At 42.9% G+C, this 25,687-nt stretch overlaps 1 protein-coding gene across 1 annotated transcript in view; it reads left to right on the top strand.

Annotated features, from left to right (window-relative positions):
* The window catches only part of LOC103921753 (probable E3 ubiquitin-protein ligase HERC3), a 48,961-nt gene that overhangs the window by 7,794 nt on the left and 15,480 nt on the right, over positions 1 to 25,687 (top strand). The window contains exons 3-15 of the mRNA XM_009329765.1: positions 10,047 to 10,206; positions 11,651 to 11,727; positions 12,316 to 12,537; positions 14,952 to 15,043; positions 16,063 to 16,193; positions 17,013 to 17,173; positions 17,696 to 17,772; positions 18,541 to 18,665; positions 19,210 to 19,269; positions 21,625 to 21,736; positions 22,450 to 22,639; positions 24,358 to 24,521; positions 25,103 to 25,216. Coding sequence (XP_009328040.1) covers positions 10,047 to 10,206; positions 11,651 to 11,727; positions 12,316 to 12,537; positions 14,952 to 15,043; positions 16,063 to 16,193; positions 17,013 to 17,173; positions 17,696 to 17,772; positions 18,541 to 18,665; positions 19,210 to 19,269; positions 21,625 to 21,736; positions 22,450 to 22,639; positions 24,358 to 24,521; positions 25,103 to 25,216 — 1,685 coding nt within the window. The remainder of the gene's footprint in view (positions 1 to 10,046; positions 10,207 to 11,650; positions 11,728 to 12,315; positions 12,538 to 14,951; positions 15,044 to 16,062; positions 16,194 to 17,012; positions 17,174 to 17,695; positions 17,773 to 18,540; positions 18,666 to 19,209; positions 19,270 to 21,624; positions 21,737 to 22,449; positions 22,640 to 24,357; positions 24,522 to 25,102; positions 25,217 to 25,687) is intronic.

Here is a 25,687-nt window from a genome sequence, read left to right as displayed (position 1 = left end):
AACAAACCCCCCCAAAACCCCCCCCCCCCCCCCCCAACTGCCCCCATGTATTGTTACAACCACCAGATTTCTCTTGATTTCACTTTGAGGGGTAAAAGCAAGAGTGAGCCCAGGGAAGCAAGATAGTGTTTTTTTTTTTTTTTTAGAATCAGTACAGCCTATTTTACTGGGGATATGAAGGACCATTTTAATGTCTCTTGTCTCGAAAGGCAGAGCTGCAGTAGGAATGACCAGCTTTTTGCCCTGTAATTGGGGATTTGTAGGGCAGTTTAGCAACCTAAACTTGCATTTATCTTGGTCATATTTGTTATTCCTGTATCATGTGTACTATTCAGAGGATTTCTGAAGGTGCAACAGAAATAAAGGCTGTCCACATGCCTGGCTTTGAAAGGAGCATGAAACCCTGCTGTTGGCATGGTGTGTGGCACTAATGACTGTCCCTTCTCCTGCAACCAAAGATGGGCTGAGGATAAAATGGGTGGGTAGCTCTGTGTGTGGTGAGGTAAAGGGAGAGGGCAGGAAAGAAGCTTGAGGTGATAGACGCAAGTTTTCTGAATGCCTCAACCTTTTTGTACTTGGAATAGTTGTCCATGCTGGACAAAAGTGATGACTTCATTAAGCTGAATGCCCAAGTAGGGCTGACAGTCCCAGCTTCTAGGAGAGATTTCAGTAGTTTGGTGGCTGTTGATGCTGGAAGTTCATTGCTGTCTTCAAGATGTGTTATGTAACACAACCACAGGTGATATGTAGTTACTGGGCAGCTTTTGTATAGGTGGGGGTCTGTGAATAGACATCTGAAATAAGAAATGTCTCCCCATCAACTCCAAAAATTCTATTCACTCCCAATAAAGCAGCCCGGGTGCTTTTCCTCAGTAAGGATGGCTTTTCCCTTGCCTTAATATCCTATGTTTCCTTTGCATGAAAACATGCAGTCACATGTTTTGATGTAACAAAGCCTGAGTTTGGTAAAGGTGAATGTAAAGCATTCTGTATGATTTGATCTTGAAGGCTCACAAGAGTGCGTAGGGTCTTCAGGGTGAATATCCCCTTTCCTTTTTTTTTTTGGCTTGTTTTTCAGTGTGTGACTATTATATGGAAGGCCTGAGTTTGATTCTGGCTCATGGTGTATGCTTGTTGCTTGCTCTGTTGTCTATAGACATCAAATCTTCCAGAAGATGCGTAACTATGTCTGTGATGATTTTAAGTTTGACTCAGTCAACATTAAACAGCCTGATACTCCTACTTAAGCTGTATTGGAAGGAAGAATTTATCTCAAAGATCTTTGTGAAACTTCTTTTTCTTCTCAGAAATGAAATATTTTTGATACTTAAGGCTGCTAGCAGAAAACAGCTGTTCCTACAGCAGAGCTGTGAAGAAATGTTCACTCTTTTAACACCTGACCTGCCTCTTAAACAGCTGCCTGCTGATATAAACTCACCAAAAGGGAATGTACAGATGCTCATATCTCCTTTTTTTCCGAATGCCCTTCAAATTTTACAGTAGAGAAAATTAATAAACTCTTGTAAATGTTTAATAGGACTGCATTAATTACCTCCCTTTCCCAGTCACCGTGCTTCTTTGCAGTAATGTATTTTCAAGCAGTATTTGTGAACCTGATGGGGATGTCACTGAAAGCAAGGGCAAGGGTGCTGTACTGAATCTGCACTGTGCCAGGTGTGGTTTTTCAGGAATGTGTGGCTTTGTCCTGCTCCCATGCAAATCACTGCAGGATTGAAATAAATGGGAACAGAGTGAGGAGCACACCAAGTGCCTTTGAAAATCACATGCTACTTCACCAAAGCCTGGGGCTGCCACAAGTGAGACTCTGCCAAGTGCAGCTACCTAGAAAATGTAGCCTCCCTTCTAGAGGAAAATATAAAATGCCCATGTGAAGGTTAAATGCTTCCTGTTGTGCAAAACTGCTCCACTAATCTGAAAAGATGGCAAAATAGCACCTGTCCAGAGGCAAAAAGTGGAGCGAAGCCCTTTTGGCTTGCTTGCAGTGTGTATGGTATGCAGCAATACTGTCTTGCAGGGACTTGGATGTGTTTCGCTTTGAGCCCTCTGCTCAGACATGATCATGTGCTGTGGAAGGATACTCGTTCAGCAGTGCTGCAGGATGGAGTGCAGCAGATGGATAATAGTGAACTCTTATCTTACCTCCTGGGGCAGTGATTTGCTGCCTGGAGCAACTGACTGAGCTCCAAGGACAGGCTGTAGATGTTCCTGGGTCTTGGAGCCTTAAATCCATAGTGGTTTGCCAGCATGTATGCTGGAAGGGGCTGTGTTAAGGCATCTGGGAAGGGAGTGGTGCTGTGTTTGGGGGAGCACTGCAGGGAAGACGTGAACAGATCTCTCTTCCTTGCAGTGCTAGGAGGTGAAAGTGCTGGTTTTCAAGTGGAGCTGTCAATTTTACGCTGGTTGCCTTTTATTTTGTGTTTATAAGGTTGGCTCAATAGTTGCCACAGGACTATGTTAACTCCTCCATGTGGCTATGATGGACTGTAGTGAAGGGCTTATTCTTCCTTTTCCCTGATCTGCTGTCCCTGCTTACTGCCATTGACCTCTGTCACGGCTCTCAAGATTGCTGTGGCATTGCTTGGGATTTCACAGGCAGAAATACGGCTTTGCACTGTGGAGTACCAGCACATCAAATGTAGTATCTATGCACCCATCTCCCTAATTACTCCTTCCACCTCTGATATCCATCCTCAGCATGACACCCTGAGGTCTAGCATGTCCTGCCCACGCTGGAGTTGCTGCCCTGGAGCTGTGGCATTTGCCAGGGTGTGCATGGTGGACCTTGGGGGTTTCTCAGGAGTCACAGCCCAGCCACAGCTTCTGTGCTGCCAGTGGCCAGCAAGCCTGGCCAAGTGACCACCTTTAGAACTCTCTGCAGTAACCTGAAGAGGAAGACAGGCTCTCTTTGGGTTTCCTGAAGATATAATTTTCCTGTGTTTCCTTCACAAGTCTTGGTGCCTACCCTCTGTGAAAGAGCTGCCCTTACTTGTTTACCGCCAGGGTCTGAAGGTGGATTCTTTCCTCTGCCAGCTGATGCTTGTCAGACTGAAGCCTTCTCTGCCTGCCCAGCCCTTTCCAAGAGTCTTCTCCAGCTGGCTGTGCCTATGCCAGTCTGCCTATGGCTCCTCAGGGGGAGGTGCTTGGGGAGGCTATGTCCCCTTAGACAAAAGGCAGTGATGTGGTGAAGTAAAAAGCTTTCTATGGCTATGTCTGAGGAAGGGGTTTGCTTTCTCAGGGTAGGTGTCTGCTTTCACAGCTGTGAGGGGGAATAGCTGGCAAACCGTATACAAAGTGACACCCCGGGGTGTCACAGTGGCCTCACCCCTTGCATTCCTTCCTTGACATGATCACGGGCAGCTTTATAAAGTGAAGGCAGTGCTAATAACTAAACCAGCCTCTCTCAGATTTAAGCCTTTAAGTAGCCATGCTAAATAAATTAATGAGCAGTACTGTATGTGTTGTGCAGGGAAGCAGTCATCTCTAAGTGTCATTAGTGTCTGTGGATGAAAAGGGCCTGCAGAATCATTGTCTCTACTTGGAGCTTCTCAGTCTTGACCTATGGACAGTGGTCCCACCCCTGTGACCAACAGTGTTCCTGGGAATGTTACCTGCTTTGGTCTGTCCTTTACTGTCTTCCCCCCTCTATTTTTTTGTTCAGTGAGTCTACTCTGTTTACATTTCCTCCTTTGTAACCAAATTATCAGAGCCTTACCAGTTTCCGTGCTGCTCTTGTCAGTCTCTCTAATCAGGTTGCTCTTGGTAGTGCTCCACTTTCTGCTGCAAGCATAGCAGCAGTTCGTGAAGTTCATGAAAGGAAGACCTCAAGATATGCAAGTTGGACTTGTAAAACCCAGCCTCCTCAATGGATATGGTAAACTTCAGTTGTCAAAAGTTGGAGGAGGTTACATGCTGATGTAAACACTTGCTTGCTCCATACTTCAAAGCTTGAGCCCTATACTAAGAAGTTTGAGAATAAGGTGGGCCTGCCATGCATGGGTGAGAACAGCAGGCAGAAAGCGAGGGTAGCTGTCATACAGCAGGGATGTGGTCTCTCCGTGGGGTTTGTTCTTGTAGTCTTGTGCTGTGCAGGTGCAGAGCACAACGTTTCCCACACCCTTGCATGCAGTAGTCTCATAGTCTGAACGCAAGACACAACAAGCATGTAATGCCTTCTTGGAGAGGCTTGGTGAGGAGGAAGGTAGTAGTGGTGAAATTGTTGGGCAGGGCGGTTCCAGCTGGCTACGTGTTGTGCGTGTCATATGCCTGGCCATGCCAGAGACTGTCTGCAGTCACAAAGGTGTGTTCCTGAAACTGTCCTTCAGCCCTTGCCTTCGCCCTGTGAGCCTTCCTCTGGTGTTACTGCTGACAAACCACAGCCTGCAGAGGTGGTGTGAGTGAAGCCACAGGAGCAGTTTTAGCTGGCTGGGTTAGATTATGTTTTCAAAAGCACCTGGTAGCAAAATACAGACTTTCCAAAGCTTAAGTGGTTTATAGTCTGATTTCTTCCTCCCAGTCCCAGACTCCAGATGTTGTCCGTGGTAGCTGTGAGCACGAGATGCCTAGGTGGTCAGAGTTGAAAGTGTACAGAGGGTAATCAGAGGCTCATTCTTGGGGACTTTAAAGGAGAGAGGAAGAGGCAAAAAGGCCCTGACAAACAGCATGATTTTCCCCTCCCTGGTTACCAGTTTCCAAGTGGCAGAGTCACACTTCCACTGGGGATGCTGTTTCCTGGAAAAGTTGGTGAGTGTACTCATGCTGCTAATACTGGTGAAAGCATTGAATAGCTAAGATGTTGAAGTTATGCTGACAAAATAAGGAGAAACCTTCATAAGGGGAGGGAGAAAACTTGGGTGTACTTTTCTCGTAGTGCACTTTGGATTGCAAGCAATTCAGTTGCTGCACTTTGTTTTTCTTTTTTCCTCTTTCCAGTTTCATTAAAACACTCACCAGCTGACGTCATTAGGACTGAAATTATGAAGCTCATCACAGCCTAGAAATACAGCCAGGATGTCCATATGCAGAAACGTCTCCGGGATGTGTCGGTGGAGACTGGGGAGTTGGCAGTCAGCTGAAGTTTCCTACTTAATGTATCTTGTCAGGGAGTTTGGTGATCCACTGTTTACTTGCTTTTTGTACGGTGGTTTAATGAAATGCTGGTGACTGATAAGTTTGGGCCATAGTGTTTTTCTCATTTTCTTGTAGTACCTGTTGAAGGCAGTAGCAGGTTTTTATGGAGATTTTGGCTGTTGGATCAGGCTTCCATAAGTGCTAATGCTGTTAGTGTCACCTTGTTAGATGGTTTAATGTGTTGGTGTAATTCATCTCCAAAAGGAGAGAACTCAGCTCCTTTCCTGTAAGAATTAAGGCTTTTCAGTACTTGGAGAACAGAAAGACCATATGGGTGAAGTTTAGGTTGCTATTGGTGTCTAAATATTCAGCTGCCTTGTGCATTAAAATGTTGTATCTCACACTTCTGATTTTTAGATCTTGGTTGCACATTGCTCAGGCATCCTCAATGTGGACATGGACTATATTAACAAGTATGGCAATGCAAAGAAATTGGCTCATCTGTCCTCAGACTTGCCAGCTGCTAGCATTTAACCCAGAGGAATTTCTTGCCAACAGTTGTTTCTCCCTTCCCTGTGTTTCTACCACCATCTCTTTCTTATCCAGGCAAGCTAGTAAGACACCTATCTTAGAGTCTGTGAGCACTTTCCTAGCAGACAGCAGCAACCAAGATGAGCAAATGCTCCGAGTTGCTTATTGTCAAGCTGGGGAGACAATGAGGAGTTTTGGCCAGGTGTCCAAGCAGACTGAAATCACTTGAAACTCTTCCAAGCCACAGCTGCTTCTCACCAGCAAAGAAATCCAGATTTTGCCACTGAAGGTGTAACCTCAGGGCTGATAGTTTCTCTACGTTGTTTTCAGACAGTGGAAGCCATCTGGTGCTGTTTGTGTACATCCTGGTACACATATGGCTGAAGGATTCTGCCATGTCCTCTAGCAAAAGCCTGTCCTGCAAGCAGCTGGAAGCTATACATAGAAAGGGTGTACCAACTCTCTGATAAACTTACTAGGAGTATGAAAGCTAATTAATCATTCATTGCCTGTGCATTCTGATCAGTGCAGTATAACTGAGTGCTTTGTGCTTCCAGCAGTTGCAGACACTCAAGATCTTGTATAGCTTTCCAACACTGTGAGGACAAAGTATAAGCCCTGTTTTATAAATAGTGAAGCTATGGACTGAAGGTGGGCTTTTCAGGGGTTTTCATTCTTGGCCTAGCTTTAGTGCCATTTCCAAACCTTCAAGCTAAATGTGCTGACTGTCAGAAAGCTGAGTTATGGAAATGTAGGGCACCCGTCCTTAACTTTTGCTGGAGTGTCCCTGAGAACCACAGACAGGCAAGAAAACACAAGAGCAGGCCTGTCAACATTCAGAGAAGGGCTGTCCTGAAGGCATTTTGCCTGGACCTCATTCTTTCGTCCAATGTGTACTTTATGAAAAGATCTAACAAGGTTAAGACCAAAAGAAGTCAAACCTTGATGTGTCTGTTTATGTTGAGATCCATGAGTTAAAGTGGACAGAAGAGAGAAATGAAAATCGGAACTCCAACAGATATGAAGAACTGATAAATGACTTCCGAACATTGGTGCTGTTTTGAGACAGCTGATGGCTTCAGAAAGAAAAGATTGGGTCAGTGTGTACTTCTTGGAACTTGGTTTTTTGTTTGGGTTTTTTTTTTTGAAAGCTTTATGACATGTTGAAGCACTGTATTGCATAACTCCTTCAGCCCTTCCCTGTTGCTTTCAGGGTTTTGTTCTGCTTAGCTTTCTATGTAATTGTGCCTATTAACCTCCGTTTGACTGGTTTTATTCATCAGTTACTAAAGACACAATACTAAGAATAAACTTCACCCTTTGCACCCTTCATCTCAGTGCAGTGATGCATCTTTTCTAAGGCATGAGTAAATGGCGTTGTGATGCTCTGGAACATGCTCTGGAAATTAAAACAAATGTATATCAACCAGTAAAACACCTCGTTTTGATGTGAGGAAGGGGTGGGAGGTCAACAAAAAAGTAATTGTCAGATGTTTTTGATAACACAACCCATGTTAGCAGGGAGATGGTATATTCGGTGGCTTGGCAAGCCTGACAGTGAACTAGGACCGTTGTTGGACTGCCTGGGCAGACTGTGCCCCCAGGGGAAGGCTAGCTTTTTTCCATCTCTTTCCAGAGATGTGTGTGAGTGTGTAAAACTTAAATTGTTTGGCGTTTACATTTCTTCATGACTTTGCAGGCAAGCTGTGATTGACAGGGTCTTAGGAATGTACTATGGTGAGATGGGCTATACGTGTACATTTCTAAAGGCAAAGATCTTCAGCTCCAAGACAGGCATGCTTTTTCTGTCTGTGGTCATCCAGTGAGTCCAGGTGAGGCTGTACTGTGCTTCTTGGGTGAGCAGTGCAGTCACTGAAGGCTTTCAGTGACACAGGGCAGCCTTTCAAAACAAGTTGGTATTTATTAGTCCCCTGGGATGGTAGATAGAACAAGGTCAGGTTTGTGTTGCCAAATTAAACTTAAGGTGGAGTCTATGGGGACTGAAGCAGCCACTCTGGATTTCTAAACCCATTGGATGTCCTCTCTATGTGTCCCAGTGTGTGAAGCCCTTGCTATGTAGTCCTTGCCACAGCCTCCTGATACCTCAGGGCACTTTTTCTCCAGTTGCAGTACTGCTGTGGTCAGTCCTGCCTCCTTCAGCTCCTGATGCTGATCTTTGGTCACTGGAGTCTTCTGTCACCTCCCCAAGGTGCTCTGATGGCTCAGGGGCAGCTCGCAGTAGTCCTTCCACAGCAAATGAGACATGTATACTTAGTGTGGCAAATACTGCTTTCCCAGGGAAGAAATTAGCTTAGTCATGCCTGCAGGTAGCAAAACAGTCTCCATTATGGATGCCCTAGCCTCCCATATTGTCCACATCTGTCATTGTGTCATACTTGTATTGTCCCCTGGAGTGTTTGGCAGTGTGCAGGGACCAGCTTTGGAAGAAGGGCAGGCTGGTGAGTTTGTGACCAGTTTTAAGAGCTCAGGTGCTCTGGATAACAGCCAGTCTCAGTGCACTGCAGCCAGCAAGCTTAGAGCAAAATGATGGGTTCATGAATCAAAGGGATTTCCTGTGGAGATGAGGATGGCTTCATCCCTCTCTTTTGATGGTGGGATCCTCTCCAGCAGGAGCTTTAGTTTTGGACCTTCAGGTCCCAGTACAGAAACATGTTTGGCTGAACTTAGGTGGCGTGTCAGGCATGTTGCAGTGGGTATTTTTTTGTCTTGCTGGGTGACTGAGAGGGATAGACAACAGCCACATGTGCTGTTGAGATACCTTGTCTGTTGTTTGTGATTGACCTTGACCAGCCCGTACAGCTGCTGGTTGTTTAGAGCTCATGGATAAAAATAGACTCCCTCAATTATATATGCAAATGAACATAAAACAGGCTGCCAAGCAGTGCTACAGCTGGATGCTTATGGGCCCAAGAGCGGAAACTGTGTGTGTAAATTGAGTTACTGCCCTCAAAACCTGTCTGTGTCTTTGCATAGGGTTGGCAGTGGGACCTGGTGAAATTAGTCCTGCTGGAAAAAACTGCAGGGCAAAGGGCATTATTGGATGGCAGGGCTAAAGGATGGCTGAACGGCAGGCAGGCCCAGTCCTCAAGCCCTCCTAGACGTTTGTGTGCTTATTACTTGTAAACTGCACCTCCATTGCCATTAATTACTTCAAGTGGAAGGAAGCACATGTTCAGGTGGCATTTTCCTCTGTTAGAATACATACTTAAATAATTGTCACCTTTCTCTTCCATGACATCCATTTGGGATTCTTCTCATTTTCTGGCTCCCAGACTTAGAAGGCAAGTCCTCCTAGGGATGCCTTCTTTTTAAATTCATTTAAGACATTAGATTGATTGGTATGAAGGTCTTGGTGCTAAGTATGTTAATGATTTCTGGATGCCTTTGATATGGGATATCATTTTCATAGAATGACATGTAACTACCCTTCCCTCTCATGTCATAGGCAAGTGGGAGTTTAATAAAACTGATCACTGCCTTGTAGCTTACAGGGTGAAATCTTTCTTCATCCACCTGAAACATATTTATTCAGAGAAGAAAAAAGAAAACCAACTTTGCTTCTATCTGGCTTGTGGGTAGTTTTTTCCATCAGATGTGTGGCACTTCCAATGTCTTATTGCAAAACAAGACTTTTTCATGTCCATTTGTAAAACTCTGCGTAATGAGTAAGATTTGGTTGTTGATGTTGTAAGAGTGGTTGTCAAACCTACTTCAGTTGCCTAATGTCATGTAATGATGAAAAATCAATTGTGGGTGATCTTCCAGAGGACTGAGTGATTTTTTTTTTAATTCCTCTGTAAGGCCTTCTTGCTTTACTTCCTTTTTATGGGACTTTTTTGAGTGTCTGACAGTGGTATTAATAGATTGATAGGTTCAAACCTGTTCCAAGCTTAGCACAGGGGATGTTGTAACACATACTTTCACGCATCAAGCAGTAAAGCAAGGGGTGGATGGGTTGATTAGCTTTGTGGATGACTCATCTTCATTGGACATGTGCTGTGGAAGGTCAAATGTTTTACAGGGTCTCCCAATTTCTGGGTCCTGGCTGATCCCCACATCAAAACTGAGTGAGAAAACCTCAAGTCTGGGAAGTCTGGTTGTTCTTAAATAACCTGATAGGTTTCCCTGTATCTGTGAGGCTGTCTGTGTGTAGACCGTCATTGTGCCTGGGGGCATGTACCTGCCTTTCTCCTATGATATGCAGACCAGACTATCAAAGAACTCAGCAGTTATGTGTTCTCAGTAAAACCTGGTGCCTTCCTCCTGTAGGAGGTATTTTAAAACTAAATTGAGGATCAGTGCACCCATCTAAATGGCTTTGCATGCAGATTTGCCTAGACCTGATGTCTGCATGTCAGATCTGTGAGATGAATCCTGTGACTGGGGAGGTTTTCTGTTTTCCTCAGAGCAAATTGGAGCCCTGGCTGGGCAGCACATCGTGCATGTGGCCTGCGGAGAGTCTCACAGTGTGGCGCTCAGCGACCAGGGCCAGCTCTTTTCCTGGGGTGCCGGCAGCGATGGACAGTTGGGCCTCACCACTATAGAAGATGCAGTGACGGTACCAAGGTAAATTTTTAACAGGTTCAGGTTTCCTTAAGGCAGCTCCTTGGAGGTGATGCATCAAGGGTTGCTCACCTTCCAACCTGGAGTCAGTGGGAGCATGTTCTCTCAGAGGGGCAGTAATTGGGCACTTCTCACATAGGGATGTAAGGGTGATGACTCCTCCCTTTCCATACTGTACTGGTGCTCGCTGAGCCCCCCTGGGATTCAGACAACTCCTCAGGAGGTTTGGGCAGGATAGGCCTTCTGCCCACGGGTGCTTGGGGCACGGAGAAGAAAATCAGAGCATGCTTGGCTTCCTCAGTGAAAAATGCTACTGTGTTTTCTACAGAGCAAGGAGGTGCACGAGGGAGGACCCAAAAATAGAAATGCTGCATGTGATACCAGTCTCTATTTCAGTCCCTAGGAAGTCCTCTGAGATAGGAGATAATTTCAAGAACGGGGGAAAAAAATATGGCTGCATGATCTGGCACCTCAGCTCTGAAACTTTTGCAGTGTTGCCTATTAGCAGCAAAGCTACTAAGCCAGCCTACTGCAGTTCTGAATAGTGAATGTTGCTCAGAAACTTCAGGGTAGTGCTCAATTTTCTTCGTTTACTTATGTAATGTATCTTACCTGTGTCAAAGCACAAATAGGGTTAAGTGCAAGGACATGTAGATGGTGGCAGTGGCCAGCGGCAGACACCAAGACTACTCCATCCAAAGCAATTCACAGATGATAGGTCTTAGCTTATGACCGTAATGAAGATAACTGGTCTCTTTGTACTTAATGGTGTTGTATCATGCTACATTACCAGATGTAGTCTGTCTCTTATTTGGTCAGATACTGCAGATCCAGTGCAGAGCAGCGGTTTGGGACATCTGTCTAGGGTGGCTGTCATTGTTGAAACAGTATTTAAAGGAAAAGAGTTTCAGTCACAAAACATTAATGTTCGAGTTGAAGGGCTCTGTGGGAAGACAGTCCTTAACTTGCAGGTGGCTCTGATATCACACAGGCTCACATGTCAATGTGATAGTGCCATTTTAAAAATCACATTTTTGTGAAATAACTTGAATCTTTGACATGCTATTCTCTGTACAAAGGACTGAAGAGGTTTTGGTGCTGTAACTCATAGGAACTGCTAGGCTCCTGACAGCATGAAAAATCTCGATGTCTGAAAAAGAATAGTGAGAGAGACACCAAGAACCAGCTATTTTCACCATTTCCAGATGGCTGGATTCAGCGTTATGGCAGTAAATGTAGTTGGAGTTAGTAATCAAGTGTCTAAAGGTCTCCGCAGATTTGCATCTATTATGTATGGATCTGCATCACCTTCAAGACTCCGTTCCTCAGTCTCAAAACCAGAGGTTATGTGTATGTATAGAATAAATATCTGAATGGAAATCATAATTTCGACCTAAGGTGATACTGTATTTGTGGACACTTATTCTAAAATAGTTGTTGTCTTCAGGTTGATAAAGAAATTGAACCAACAGACAATACTGCAGGTTTCCTGTGGGAATTGGCATTGCCTGGCTTTGGCAGCAGGTACTGTAACATTCATTACTTATTACTAAAATTTGTACTGTTATTTTGCAGTGTCCAAGATTGTATATTTCTGCGTAATAAACCAAGGACATCCCTGTCCGAACTGCTTTCAGGCCAAATGGGAGGCTATAAAATAGATCAGGTACCATGAATATTGAAGAAGAACTTTGCCAATATTGTCAAGAAAGAAAACATTACACACAGGCCACCCACTGTCTCACTGGTGAATGATGGCAGGAACACTTAAAAGCTTTCCACGTTGATGCAGAAAAATGTGTGTAGTTAATTTCTTTGTGTTGAAATTACCCTTGGCTATTACTTTTCTGTATGCAACATGTGGACCATTCTTTGTTACGCTGTTTAACTTACAGCAGTCTGATACTGTATTTTGCCCTTAGTTGCATGTCTGTTTATTTACCCGGTGGCTTCAGGCTGTGCTTTTATTTTGGCAAAGAATGTCTTGCTTGATTTTTCCATCATGAGGCTCAGGTGGGAGCAAAGCCCCCAGCACTGGTTCTTGTTCATTTTGACAAACTTGCTTTTCTGTTGACCAGCTCTTGCTCACTGTTCTTTCTTTCCTTGTTTCAGATGGCCAGTTCTTCACATGGGGGCAGAACAGCTATGGTCAGCTGGGCTTGGGTAAAGAATGTCCCTCCCAAGCCAGTCCACAACGTGTCAAGTCTCTTGATGGGATCCCTTTGGCTCAGGTTGCTGCAGGCGGAGCCCACAGTTTTGCCCTCTCTCTCTCAGGAGCTGTGTTTGGCTGGGGGAAGAACAGCTCGGGACAGCTAGGACTAAGTGATGAACGAGGTATTAAAATTATGCTCCTAGGTGAAAGAAGGATGGACTTTTTTGGCCTAGCGTCTCTGTTAGCATTGACAGTATATTTTTACTGAGCAGATATGTAACCCTCAGCAACTCCTCTTGAGAGGAGAGGGCAGAGGAACAGTCTCTGATAGACTGTACAGGCTTTTCCTACTTAGTAGGAACAGAAACATTTTTTTTCCACTTGTGGATGTTAGTGGAAGTGAGGAAGGTCAAAAAGAAAGATCTTTCAAATGTGAGTGTCAGCATGCCCACATTGAAGGAAATGCTCATATTCTTTCTTCTTCTTCTCAGAAATGCTTTGTCCATATTTTGTTTGAAGTTGATATGGAGCAAAGGCTCTCCCTGCAGAACAGCAGGCTGAACCCATCCCCTTGTTTCCCAACGTGTTTTTGACTGGTGAGCAACTGTATGCTACAAAATTATGGCAACACAGAGTATCTCAGTATTGTAAAATGTTGTCTAGCTTATTGATTGCACAATTTTCCAGACACACAAGGCTGATGGTATTTTTTTCAAGTGACCATGTTCAGTGAAGCCTAGCCATGAACAGACTTGAAGACAGGTTTATAAATGAGGCTGAAGAGTGGGTATGACATTACTGCTAGTTTGAAAAGCCCAGATCGCCCCTGCTTGTTGTTAACACATTCTTAACTTTTTTGCAAAAGAAAGTGAGTGTAAGATTTTTTTCTTTGGAGCTTTAAATCAACCTCTTCATAGTTTTCTGCATAGTTGCTGAGTAGCTTTAAATATCTCGGCAAGTTACTGAGTGTGGATGTGATACCTACTGTGCACAGATAACTTATTTTGCATGGGTGAGTACATGAGGTGTGTATATATTTGTAAATGCTAGGTTGCATAATGTCGTAGCATATAAATACTGTATGTTGCAAGAGAAAAGCGTTACCTCACGTTTTGTGTACCTATAATGGAATGACGTGTTTTGACAACCCACTGTACCAACTGGAACATGTATTTAAAGTGATTACTTAAAAACAGCCCGTAGTTTAGCAAAGGGTGCTCAAATGTTATATGCATCATTTCATCTTGCTTTACACTTTTAGGAATATGAAACACAACTGTAAGACTTATTGCTTATCTTGTGTTCTCTCAAAAATGCTCCAGGTCTATTCTTTTGCACTATATGTAAGTGAGAGCTAATCTTGCATAAGAGTAGCAATGTTCTGCCATGTAGACTGGCAGATAAATGCTTCTAATTTCAACAAAGCTGCAGTTTTGATGAGAGGCTTGTTTTGACATGGGGCTAATCTTAGATGAACATATAAGGGGCATCTACTTGTGGGGCTGTGTTGGCCAGGGATCATACTCTGCTTACCCTCAATACATGACACCCTAGTAAATACCTGATATTTACGGTAACTGAATCATGGTAATTACTGACAGTGTGAATTATACTCAGTGAACATGACCAGCAAAGTCTACAAACATGAGTAGTCTGCAGCACTAACGATTATGCTGTAGAGATAAGAAGTGTCATTCCTGTCAAAATAAAGATCAGAGTGCTAAAATACGGAACAAAGTAAATGAAAAATCTGTTCTCATTTCTAAATCCATGAAAATGTGACCATTTTCCTTTCACTACCCAGAAAAAAGCACCTGTCAAATCCTTGGGTGAGAGTCTTAAAAAATGGACAACTTCTATAGGTAGGAACCTGATTTTTTGTTGGTATGAAGTAGCTGCTCCCCTTAATATCTAACTGTTTTGGGGTGCCTACTGCTCCTTGAAATGCTTAGCTCTTGTTTTACTTTTACATCAGTAAAACATGTAACCTTGCTTAATGTACTCATCGTCAGGAGACCCACTTTTAATGATTACAATGTCAGAGTGAAGGGGAAAAGCATCATTTAATGGTTGGCAGAGATTAGCCTTTGCAAGTAGGAGGATCTTCTTAAAGGATGACAACAGAAGGAAGGCTAGACACTTAAATATACCTTGGGATTCAGCTTGTGTGTTGCTCTGGTGTTTCCCATGTGTCAGGATTGTTCTGTATGGAAAAGGTCTAAGCAAGGTTTTGGAAACAAATGTTTGCAGTTGTCAGTGAGGAGTCTGGAATGGAGCATGAGGCTGAAGGTGGGTGTAGCTAAGCTGCACTCATCATACCTCCCAAACTGCAAGTGCATGTTGAGTTTATACAAGATTCTCAATATTTACATTCTTGCTCTGGACAATTTTCTTTGAGCCAGGACAAATCTTTTAAGAATTGGAGGAGGAAAGCAGCAGTGAAGTACTCAAAGATGTAGTTTTTTTCCCCCACAGTTGTTAAAGCTTCCATTGTGCGCGTACACTGCATCTGAAAATCAAACTGCCAGTGGTTTTCTCAGACATTTAGGTTTGTTTTTATGAAACAGCTCCTTTATTTTCTATGTCTTCAATGCAGACCGAGAATCCCCTTGTCATGTGAAGCTGTTGCGGTCTCAGAAGGTTGTTTACATCAGCTGTGGAGAGGAACACACAGCAGTTCTGACAAAGGTAAAGATGCTAACCTGTGAACCCTGGCTGCCATCTCGCCTGTCTGATGGTTTCCATTAGTTTCCTGGGTAATGGTAGAAAAGAACAGATTGACTTACTGTATTCCATCCAACTCCAGTAAAAGAAACTAAATGAAAAGTATAGTCTTATTATAATTTATTCTGAGATTCATTGCCAACATGATCCATTGCTGGTTTTGAAGATGAAGATATTAGTAATCCATGACAATGAATAGTGAAACTCAGGTGAATCGCTCAAAGAAATAAGCTTTGAGCAAAAAAAATTAACAAATGTATATCCAAAGGGGTGAAAATAGCATTTTGTTGGAAGATAGAGAGTGATATTGTGCATCAGAATAAAATGCAAGTCAAAACGAATGGGTGTTTAAATGAAACACTAGTGGTCCCTCACAGCATTTACAAGAGGTTTTCAGTTCCAAACCTGCTGTTTCCAAGTGGCGTATAGCTTAGTGGACAGAGGACAGGGCTAGGATTTAGTAGATCACTGCTCAGTTCTTGCCTTGCCTCTGTCACTTCCTAGGTGTTGCTTCCTTTCTTGGTGCCTCAGCGTTCTCCACTGTAAAACGAATTAAAACAGCTGACATTGGGATTCCTGTGGGGAAAAACACTGTAGAAGATCAGTTATGTAGAAGCTCTTTTTCAAGGAAAAAGGTCACAGTCCTTCTGATCAGCGGCTGACAGAGATGGGTGTAAAGTACTGTAGAAATGGGTGCTACTCAGCTATGTTTAAACCTCCTGGGATTTCAGTCTCATCTGGTGACAGTGGGGGGAAGCTGGACTAATGTAGACATACCTGAAGATAATTCTGTCAATCTCTGATGGTTGGCAGGGTAGCTATTTGGAAGCTGCATTAGCAGAACCCAACTTTCTTTTCTGCATCCTTTGGAAATCCCCAGCAATCTCTGCCGAAGCTTGGGCTTGTACTGAAACTGGAGTCAGAGAGTTACTGCTGGGTTATGGGTCCCTAAATGGAGAATATGCTGTTTGATTTGCTAACAGAGTGGAGGGGTGTTCACGTTCGGTGCAGGTTCCTGCGGGCAACTGGGACATGACTCCATGAATGATGAAGTGAACCCCCGAAGAGTTCTTGAGCTAATGGGAAGTGAAGTATCCCAGATTGCTTGTGGCAGGTGAGTCCTGTATGCAGTCAGAAACTTTCTCTGGTGGAGGTTAATGCTGACACTGAGCCTTGTAAATAGGGGGAATAGTCTTGCTTCTGCATCCTACATGTCAAAACTAAGTTAACTTAAATTTTACTTCCCATGAGAATTTTAAGGCCCTCTAAAGGGCCTTGGACATGAGGAAAAATTTCTTCACTGAAAGAGTGGTTAAACGCTGGAACAGGCTGCCCAGGGAAGTGGTTGAGTCACCATCCCTGGAAGTATTTAAGACATGTAGATGAGGTGCTTAGGGACATGGTTTAGTGGGCATTGTGGTGTTGGGTTGATGGTTGGACTTGATGATCTTAGGTCTTTTCCAACCTTAATGATTCTATGATTCTAAAGGAGGTTGTTTTTAATTGGGGTTGTTCCCTGTGTTGTAATCTGGTAAAAGATACCTTTCAATTTTAATAATTTAGTAAGACTTTAGAGCAGCAGCCCATTTGGTCACAAGTTTCCAACCTCTCTCATGAAAAGAGAGTTAGTAACACTGGTGCTGTGTTGTTGCCTTTTGACATGTACAAGCTTAGCAAATGACTAAGCTAATTCCATCTGTGAGCCCGATACCAGCCATATGCTGGCACATGCTGCTCTTTGTCACTTCCACCTAAAGAGCTTCATCCCATAAGCTGGTGCCATCAGGTGGCAAAAACTGAGCATTGGTGCTAGTGTAAAGATGCTGCTTTGTACCAGTTTCTGGCCTAGGGGAAAGGAGAATAAGTTTTAGGCTGTGTTTTTTTCTTTTAATTGTTAAACAAGGCCCAAACTTTGTACCCGTTTCTGTTACAGACATCACACTTTAGCCTTTGTGCCTTCTTCAGGAATGATCTATGCATTTGGCTGTGGAACAAGAGGCCAGCTGGGAACGGGGCACACTTGTAATGTGAAGTGTCCCTCTCCTGTCAAGGGTCACTGGGCAGCTCACAATGGGCAACTCTCAGGGAAACCTGGTACGTACTATGCGCGATTTGGACTGGCAAATGGACATAAATACTTTCATTTCACCCATGGCTGTCTAAAGACGTCTTGACATTGTTTTGCAAAAGTTCTTGAAATAGCAAAAGAAACCCATGCTCCTGTCCCAAATGCACTATGGAAATTACTGGGTGACCTCTTGCTCTGTCTGTTAATGTGTGCCCTCTCCCTTTCTCTTTTCATGGCAGAGCTCAACATTTGGTGATCTTGAGTCTTCATGAAATTGTACTAATACTGATTTGCAAGGGCTTTGGTTTCTCTTTAAAACCCCCCATTACAGTTTAAAAATTACAACTTTTCTCTCCTGGCCAGGCCCCGTGTATCTCTCAAAGTGCTACAGTGCTTGAGTTCCAACTGATTTCAGCCTGGCCTTCAAGGGACCCAGGTGCTCCTTGTGGTGTAAAGCCTGAGACACTGGCAGTGCAAATGTGGGGGAAAAGGCACAGTAGGAACTTGCGTTCATCAGCCTCTAACACGACTATGTCTGTCTTCAACAGATGCCTGTAAATATCACATTGTTAAACATATCTTCTCTGGAGGAGACCAAACATTTGTGCTTTGCTCCAAATATGAGGTAAAACAAATGAAGTATCTTCTCAAGTCTGTTCCCCTATCCCAGCCTTCACAATGCGTCTTTTGTTTTCGGTAATATCTCCTGAAAATGAAGTGTTGCTTTGGAGTCCATTCTGCCTTACAAACCTTTCCAATGTTGACAGTTGTTACAGGGATTTACAACTTTTTAGGAGTTGTAGGCTGAAAGTTGCCTTCCTTTAGAGGCATGTCAAAGAGCCATTGGGAAGACACTGATTTCAGTTTGGTCAGCAGGGAGGGGAGTCCAGTCTCCTTCGCAGGTTGGAAACGCGGGACTGCTTTCTTCCTGAGACACTGGAGTCCGCATGTAGGGCCATGGACCACATACACTGGGGTTTTGTCAAGATACAGTGGATGGAGGGCTGAATGCTGAACTGCTTTTTCTGCTTCTGTCTTATTTCTTTCAAGAAGTGTTTGACATACGCTTTTGAGGCATGGAAATAGGTCTAGAATAAATGTACTAAGCCTGTAGTTATATATGGTGGTATTTAAGAGGGCTTTGGTACATTTAAGGAAATGATATCTTGTGTTTTTTTTCTTCTTTTTAAAAATGTATTTGATGATGATCTTGGTTTTTTTCCATACCTTTCCATGCCTTTCCTTTGGGCTTCTTAGTAATGCCACAGCTTCCTAGCCAAACTTGTTCAGAGACCACACTGAGGCAGCTATCAGTTGTATATAGAAAACATTATGAATAAGAAGGAATTGTTTTACAAGCCTTGTCTTTGCTGAAATCTGTATCTTCTCACAGAATTCCTTGCCTGCTGATGATTTCCGGACCATAAATGAAACACGTTACACCTGTTTAATAAATGATGAAACTATAGATGTCTGGAGGCAAAAGCTTTTAGAAAAGAACAGTTCTAATTCTGTCAAGTAGGTATTGTGGCACTGGACAAGCCTTTGTTGAAAGTTTTATTGAAAATAATTTTGTTGGCTTCCGTGCCATGCTTTCACTTGAAATTTAGCAGCCTTTTCAAGTGTGGTTCTTGGTCGTATCCAAGGGGAGGATAGTTGCCAGTCACAAGGCTGCCAGGTTAGAGCTTCTGAGCAAAATCAGAGGAATGTGAGGCTGCCTCAGAACACTGCAAATGGTGGGTGGGAAATGGATTTTAAAGTTGTCCTTCATTGTGTGCTTAGAGTTCATGAAAAGCAGCAAGAACTTGTGAACAGACTGATTAAATTCCTTCCCCTGTGTGCCTGCCATGAGAAGGGCAGAATAGGTGGAAAGGAGGCACTGTTAACATCCCTCCTTTCAAAGATGGATGTTACATGATCCTGAATGAACCACTTACCCTCTATGCCTCTGAAGGTGTGATCCTGACATTGTTTCCCATAGAAGGAAGAGAGCTGAAGAGATTTACTGTGACATCTGTTCATAACCCCTCTCTCTTTTCTTTTGTCTTCCTGCTGCAAACAGTAATGTTGTTCAGATACTGTCCTCAGCTGCCTGCTGGAATGGAAGCTTCTTGGAGAAGAAGTAAGTGGCAAACAGAGTCCAGAAGCGTGGCCTTCCCTTGAGGCAGACTGGAATCCCTTTACTTGCAACGGGATTTGATTTTTCTGATCAGACAGGAGATGAGGGCAGAGTGTCCACTAAAGAAGTGGGTGCTCAGAGCTGGGTAAGGAAGGCAAATGGTCTAAGAAAGTGCATGGTGAGTGTACTATAAGCGGTACAGATTCCTTGGAGTTGTCACAACTGTTTCTTTCCTTATGAAATGAGTATCAACATCTTTAAAAAGAGAGGGATAGGAATACGACATTAAGGGAAGCGAGTGATGCCAGGTACCTGAATAGTCTCTTACCCAGCTGAGCTAGCTGGTGGGGGCTGGTGCGTGTGGAGGTATACTTCAACACAGGCTGCTCTTGTAAAATATATCTGGGGCAGCAGGGAAGCACTTTTCTTTTAGGTGATGTCAGTTGTGGAAAGTTTTGCGCTCCTGCTTACAAAAGCAGGAATTCCAAATGGGTGTAACCAACCATAGGTGGTGACAAGATTGTAATATGCATAGCTGAGTCAAAGGCTGTGGGTTGGGAAGGATTGTGTTGGCTGTGTCTGTAAATGTTGGGGAGGTAACAGCATAAGATGAGGAGGAGGAGAAATTTTTTTATGGTGATGTGATGAGTAAATGACCTGTAACTAGGTGAAGAAAAGCTTAGTTACTCTGAGTAATCTTTGAGTAATATTTTCCAAGAGCAACTTGAAAAAGAAAACAATTTACTCATTATTCTTGTGTTTTTCTGCTTGTCCAATGGTTTCTTCCTTAGTGTTGTGACAAAGCAGTGTGTTACTGCATCAGGAGAGTTGTCATGTTGGTTTAAAACACTTGTTGAGATATCCAAGTTGAGTCACTGTAAATAGTCCCACATCTCCTTTGAATGTGGAAACGAGTAGAGTTTGACTTCATTATGCCAATGCAGTTCTCCTTCCTTTAACGATGTCTTGGCTAGTGCAGGGCTTAACTTTTATAGAAAATCTTTGACTAAATGATGGATAAAATTTGAAGCCACCATACACTGAAGTGAGGCTGTATTTAACCATGTACCTTTATATGTGAAGCCTTATGTCACGGTGCATTTGATAGAAATACCCTAGTATACCCCTCCAGTATCCTAATGCCATATAGGCCTGTTTGCAGTCAGCATTGTGGTACACAGGGTTAGACGGAAAAGCAGCTTTTCTATGGCTGTGTGACTGGGCATGCTCCAATGCTACTTTTGCACATCACAACCTGAAGCACTCTGTACCGCAGCGTGACTCTGAGGAGCTATTTCCAGCCTGGTGCCTGTGCTGTTATGGAAATAGCCATTCTACTACAGCAGGCTATGTTTAGCTTCTCGTATCGTTATAGCCACACCAGCAAACTGATAAATGCCTCCCATCTTTAATAGCTACCTTTTCCTTCAAAGTGTCTAATACGGCACAGTATCAGATGAGTAGTGACAGACTTGGGAAATCCTTGAGGTCAATGGAGTTGTAGCAATGACCTTTTTTACTAGCAACTGCTAGGTTTTATGTGCAGCTTTACTGCCGACAACAGTGCTGAGAGCCTCTGCTACAGATGCTGATCATGCTCTAGGTGCTGAGCTAGGTAACTTACCTGCTGGCCCGGACATTCAGTGTTGCTAGATCTGGCTGTTAGGCTATTGTCCTCCACAGGCTTGCCTTCATTATCCCTCTTACACAAGTAGCCTAAGTAAATTAAAGCCTTTCAAGCACAGCAGAAAGGACAGCATGTTTGTTGCAACTAAAGACCGTGTGAAGACTGTTCTCAGCTGTGCTGTGTTTTGATTGTGGTTGCTGCTTAGTTTTCGAAGACTTGAGTGGAATTGCCAAAAAGCTACTCTGAATATCTTCCCCTGTTTTTGAAACTCCTCATCTGATGTTCCCTTGCATAGCAGTCAGTGTTGTCTTATGCATCACCCTTCCCTTTCTTATTGGGTGTGATTAAACATATTTTGCTAGAAAAGTAGTGTATATGAAGACAACACAGAGGATCCTGATACATGGTAGACACATATTTTATAGGTTTTTTACGCAGTCCAGCCTGTCTAGGCAGGCTCTTAGGTCAGTGAAGGAGCTCTGGGGAAATCAAAGACTTCAATAAAGTGTTTCTCTGCAAGAATTCCAACCCTAACCAAGGCCCAGAGGAGATCAGAAGGGAGAGTTGTCCCTCTTGTCTTTAGCAAGAAGATTCCAGCTTCTGCTTTGTTTTTAGTCTGATTAATTCCCTAGAGGTCGTTTCTCCATTTCTTGCTCTCAGGACACGCCAATACATGAGTAATGGTGTCTCTTCCTTAAACTTAAGCCTGTCTGTCTGGGATTTTTTTAAAGAATCGATGAACATTTTAAAACCAGTCCGAAGATCCCAGGGATTGATCTGAACTCCACCAGAGTGCTGTTTGAGAAGCTGATGAACTCTCAGCACTCCATTCTTCTAGACCAGGTATTGTACTTCTGGGGTTTTTGGTATTTGCAGGGGAAATAAAGGCTTTGTCCCTCTAACATGCAAGTAACAGCAGCTTTTTTGGGGAAAGGTTGTATCGCAAATCTGCAGGCTGATCCTTCATGGTATCAATGGATACTTCTCCACTGACCTGGGCTGATTTTCACCTTCTCAGAATGTCTCTAAGACTTGTTTTTTAAAAAGCTTTATCTCATGGCACTTAATACTTGAAATGGCTGCTGAAATTAATTCTGTGTATGTTATACCTGTAAATAATGACTATGTGCTCATTTATTGCCTGTCAGAAGTTGAGTACTTTATGGTTGTATAACTTATTCTAACTCAGAGGATTTCTTTCATGAGTCCAGAGCTGTGAGAAAATTGTGGTTGTTCCCCATGCCACTTTTAGCTATAATTTTTATGGTTGTGTTTTTTACTTTGGGTTTGACTTTTAAAGAAGGGATGTGACCTTAACAAGAGGAGTTAATTAACCTCTAGCCAGCCCTGGAAAAACCTATCCAAATGTTTATGCATTTTGGAAAAATCAGAGTTTAGTCCTGTCCTGTGGAGTGTTCTTAAGAGATCGTCAGCAAAAGCTGTGAAGTCCAGCTGTGCTGAGTGTGCTCCGTTTCATCAATTCTTACACATAATCTACATTGTAGGTGCTCTATCGCCCAGGATAAGTTGCCTTCTTTTGTCTTGTTTTCCTCTAGATACTGAAGAGCTTTGAAAGTTTTTTGATTCCTCAGCTGTCCAGCTCACCACCAGATGTCGAGGCAATGAGGATCTATCTGATTCTCCCTGAATTCCCACCCTTCCAAGACTCCAAGTATTATATCACATTAACACTTCCTCTAGCAATGGCTATTCTGCGCCTGGATACCAACCCCAGCAAAGTTCTTGGTAAGAGGTTGGCATTTAAGATGCATGTTGCTCTTAGCATCCAGCTGGGACACAAAGTGTTGCCTTTAGGTTTTTCAGTCATGTTTCTGTGTTGGTTTAATTTTTCTGTTACAACAGCTGCAATGATAATTGGGTATTTTTTGTGGTATAGTGTTGTTATGAAGCAGTCACCACTAAAAAGCAGCTGGGAACCAAAAGCATTCAAGGAATCCTCCCTCCAAAACCTATGTTCCCATGTAAAAGAATTCTGAACATAAAACTGAGTTTTAAACATGAACTATGAGGAAATGAAGAATGTGCCATACTGGTAAGATATGGAAAGTTGGTTACAATAATAAAAACTTATAAAACTTATGGTGGTACGGATAATAAATAAGAAAAAACAATTCGTAACCTGAATCTTCTAATTTAGAACTAAAACATCATTTCAAAGAACACTTACTAGGGAGGTTAATCTAATTTACCTTATCTAGTTTACCTACATTCAGAGACTCAGTTCCAGATAAATTTTCATGCCTCTCTGTGAGCATACATTTTGTATATCTTGAAGATTAAATGATCTTATTATCTTAAGTTTGTCCACATTAGCATATCCTTTCTGTATAAGGTAAATAAAAGGATATACTAAATATAATATAAAGTTACCTTGTCCTATATAAGGTGCAGAAAAACCTATTGGCTGGTCCGTGACTAAGCTGAACACCCCAGCTCTTCTCCCACTTCTGAATCCTCTCATTTCTGCTAATATTATTTCCTATGAGCTCATTTTAAGCTAAGCAGAACATATGCTGCATAATGATTGTTACTCATGTTTGCTAAGCTATTACTTTTCTTGTTATCTTACTCTGGTTCTTAAGGTTATTGTATACTAAATCTCATATTATCATGTAAAATGCTATATAATGCATTCAGACCTCCAGGAGCATTGCTGCAGTGAAATTTATTTTGAGGTTTAGTGACTTTTTTTTATTCAAAGAGGCTTTGGAACCAAGTTTCCTCCTCTACTCAGCGTAGTCCACTATGGTTGTTAGCATACAGAAATGTAAAGGATTCTCATACTTTTGCCTGCCAGAATCTATTGTTGTGCTGACACGTGAGAGGATGAATTGGTGTTTGTTTCTAACAGTTGACATGATGGTTTCCCAGGCTCCAGCTTCTACTTTGCAAGTGGATTGGTTCTAGCAAAGAAGCTAATAGTCAGGGTCCCTTCAGAGGAGAGGTAAGGGTTACCTGTCCTTGGCAAGAAAGAAATCAGCCTTTTCTAAAGAGTTCAGACCTTTAGTGCAGATGTGCCAGGTGACACACTGACACCTGCTAGAAAAGTATGTGGTACTACGGAGAATTGCCCAGGCAACTCCTTTCTTATCACTCATGAGAGACAACGGTTTGCCTGCAAGGTTGCAGTATCTTGAATACAAGACGCTTGAAACAGTATCTTGAACTGAAGGTTGAAAAACCTTGAATTCAGGCTCTCACACTGATCAGGGATTGGGGCTTGGTAATGACTGGGGTGGTTGTATGAGAGTGGAAAGGGAAGAGCTTTTCAATTTCTGGTATGTAGCTGACTCTTTCCTCGCTTTCGTATTGCTGCAGTTAGGAGAGAAATAGGGGAGTTTTTTGAAACAATCTTTAGGTGTGTTCCCCTATTTTCAGCTGTAATTTAGGGGTTACTCTGGCGTTTAATTTAGGATTTATATTGATGTTCCTCTGCTTTCCAGATAACTGGTGGTCTCAGGTGTGCCCAAGATATTTCCTCAGGCTAGTGGACCTCTATAAAGGTGCAGTGGTTTACCTCCTCAGTGGAAGAAAGACACTGTTGATCCCAGTCCTGTTCAGTAGCTACATTACAGCTGCTCTCAGACTTCTGGAGAAACTCCACAAGGTAAGAGGAAAGCCTGGGCGTGTGTTGGCTCAAGATGATTCAGTCTTGTCTGCCCTTTGCCAGTTGGCAGGGGCAGAGTGGTCACAGCCCTGGCTTGTGAGCTGTGTCATTGTCCACCAAGACTCCACATGGGGAAGATGTTAGTGGTTTTCCTGAATTCAAGGTACTTGAAGATTATTTAGTCCTGTCTCAAAACACCAGGAATATCCCTGCTGAAACCAGGACATCCTGTCTCAAAAAACCAGGAAAAACTTACCCTAAAGAATGCTGCTGCTGAGCCACTGAACTGCGTGCACTGTGGCATCACAAATACCTGTCTCATGGTGCTTTCTCCTCCCACTGTGTTGGTTCTGGTTAGTCTGGGTGAGGAGGAGGGGGAACTAAAATAAGTCAGAAAGAAGTTTATCTCAATTATTCTTGGTTTGTGCTAAAATAGAAGGGACCATGTGTTTCTGCAAGACTTTCTGGGGCCTATTGTTGCAAGCTGCTATAATTGATTTTATGAAAGCAAACCTATGTGTTCTAAGAAAAATGCTGGATATATCCATGTTTTAAAAAAAAATATCTGTTTTCTTCACTAGGTAAATCAGAAGGTTAAACACGTAGAATATGATAAGTTTTATATCCCTGAGATTTCCAGCTTGGTGGACATTCAGGAGGATTATCTCATGTGGTTCTTGCATCAGGCTGGAATGGTAAGAAGTTTTATGTAGAGTCATGAAATAGCTGTCTGTGTTTGTCTCTCTGGTTGTAGAGATATGTATTTTTAATATCCTTAATGAGTGTAATGTATTCAGTATAGTCTCTCAGATTTGGGTACTCAGTGGCTTGACAAAGTTGACTTAAAATAAGGCTGTCAGAAGAGCTGGAGCTAACAATATTTACCTAACGCTTGCAACAATCTCTGTGATTATTCATGTGAATCTCATTCAATCCTTGCACAAGGGGATTAATTCAGTCACTGGATCCTTTTAATGTAATTGAGACCTCAGGAGCCAAATCCTGTATTCTAAAATTATAATTTTTACCCTTTACTTCTGCTGTTTAGGCAGGTATTGTGAATAATGTAGCAAGTGATCTTAAAATCTTGCTCTGTAAGAGGAGGCAGAGTGGCGTTCTGGCTAGGGGACTGAACCAAGACTCAAGAGATGTGGGTTCTATTCCTG

This window comes from Pygoscelis adeliae, unplaced genomic scaffold (genome assembly GCF_000699105.1).
Source record: "Pygoscelis adeliae isolate BGI_AS28 unplaced genomic scaffold, ASM69910v1 Scaffold67, whole genome shotgun sequence".
In the NCBI taxonomy this organism is placed as follows: Eukaryota; Metazoa; Chordata; class Aves; order Sphenisciformes; family Spheniscidae; genus Pygoscelis; species Pygoscelis adeliae.
The sequence above is the reverse complement of the archived record's forward strand: the minus strand, read 5'-3'. Positions and strand labels throughout refer to the sequence as shown.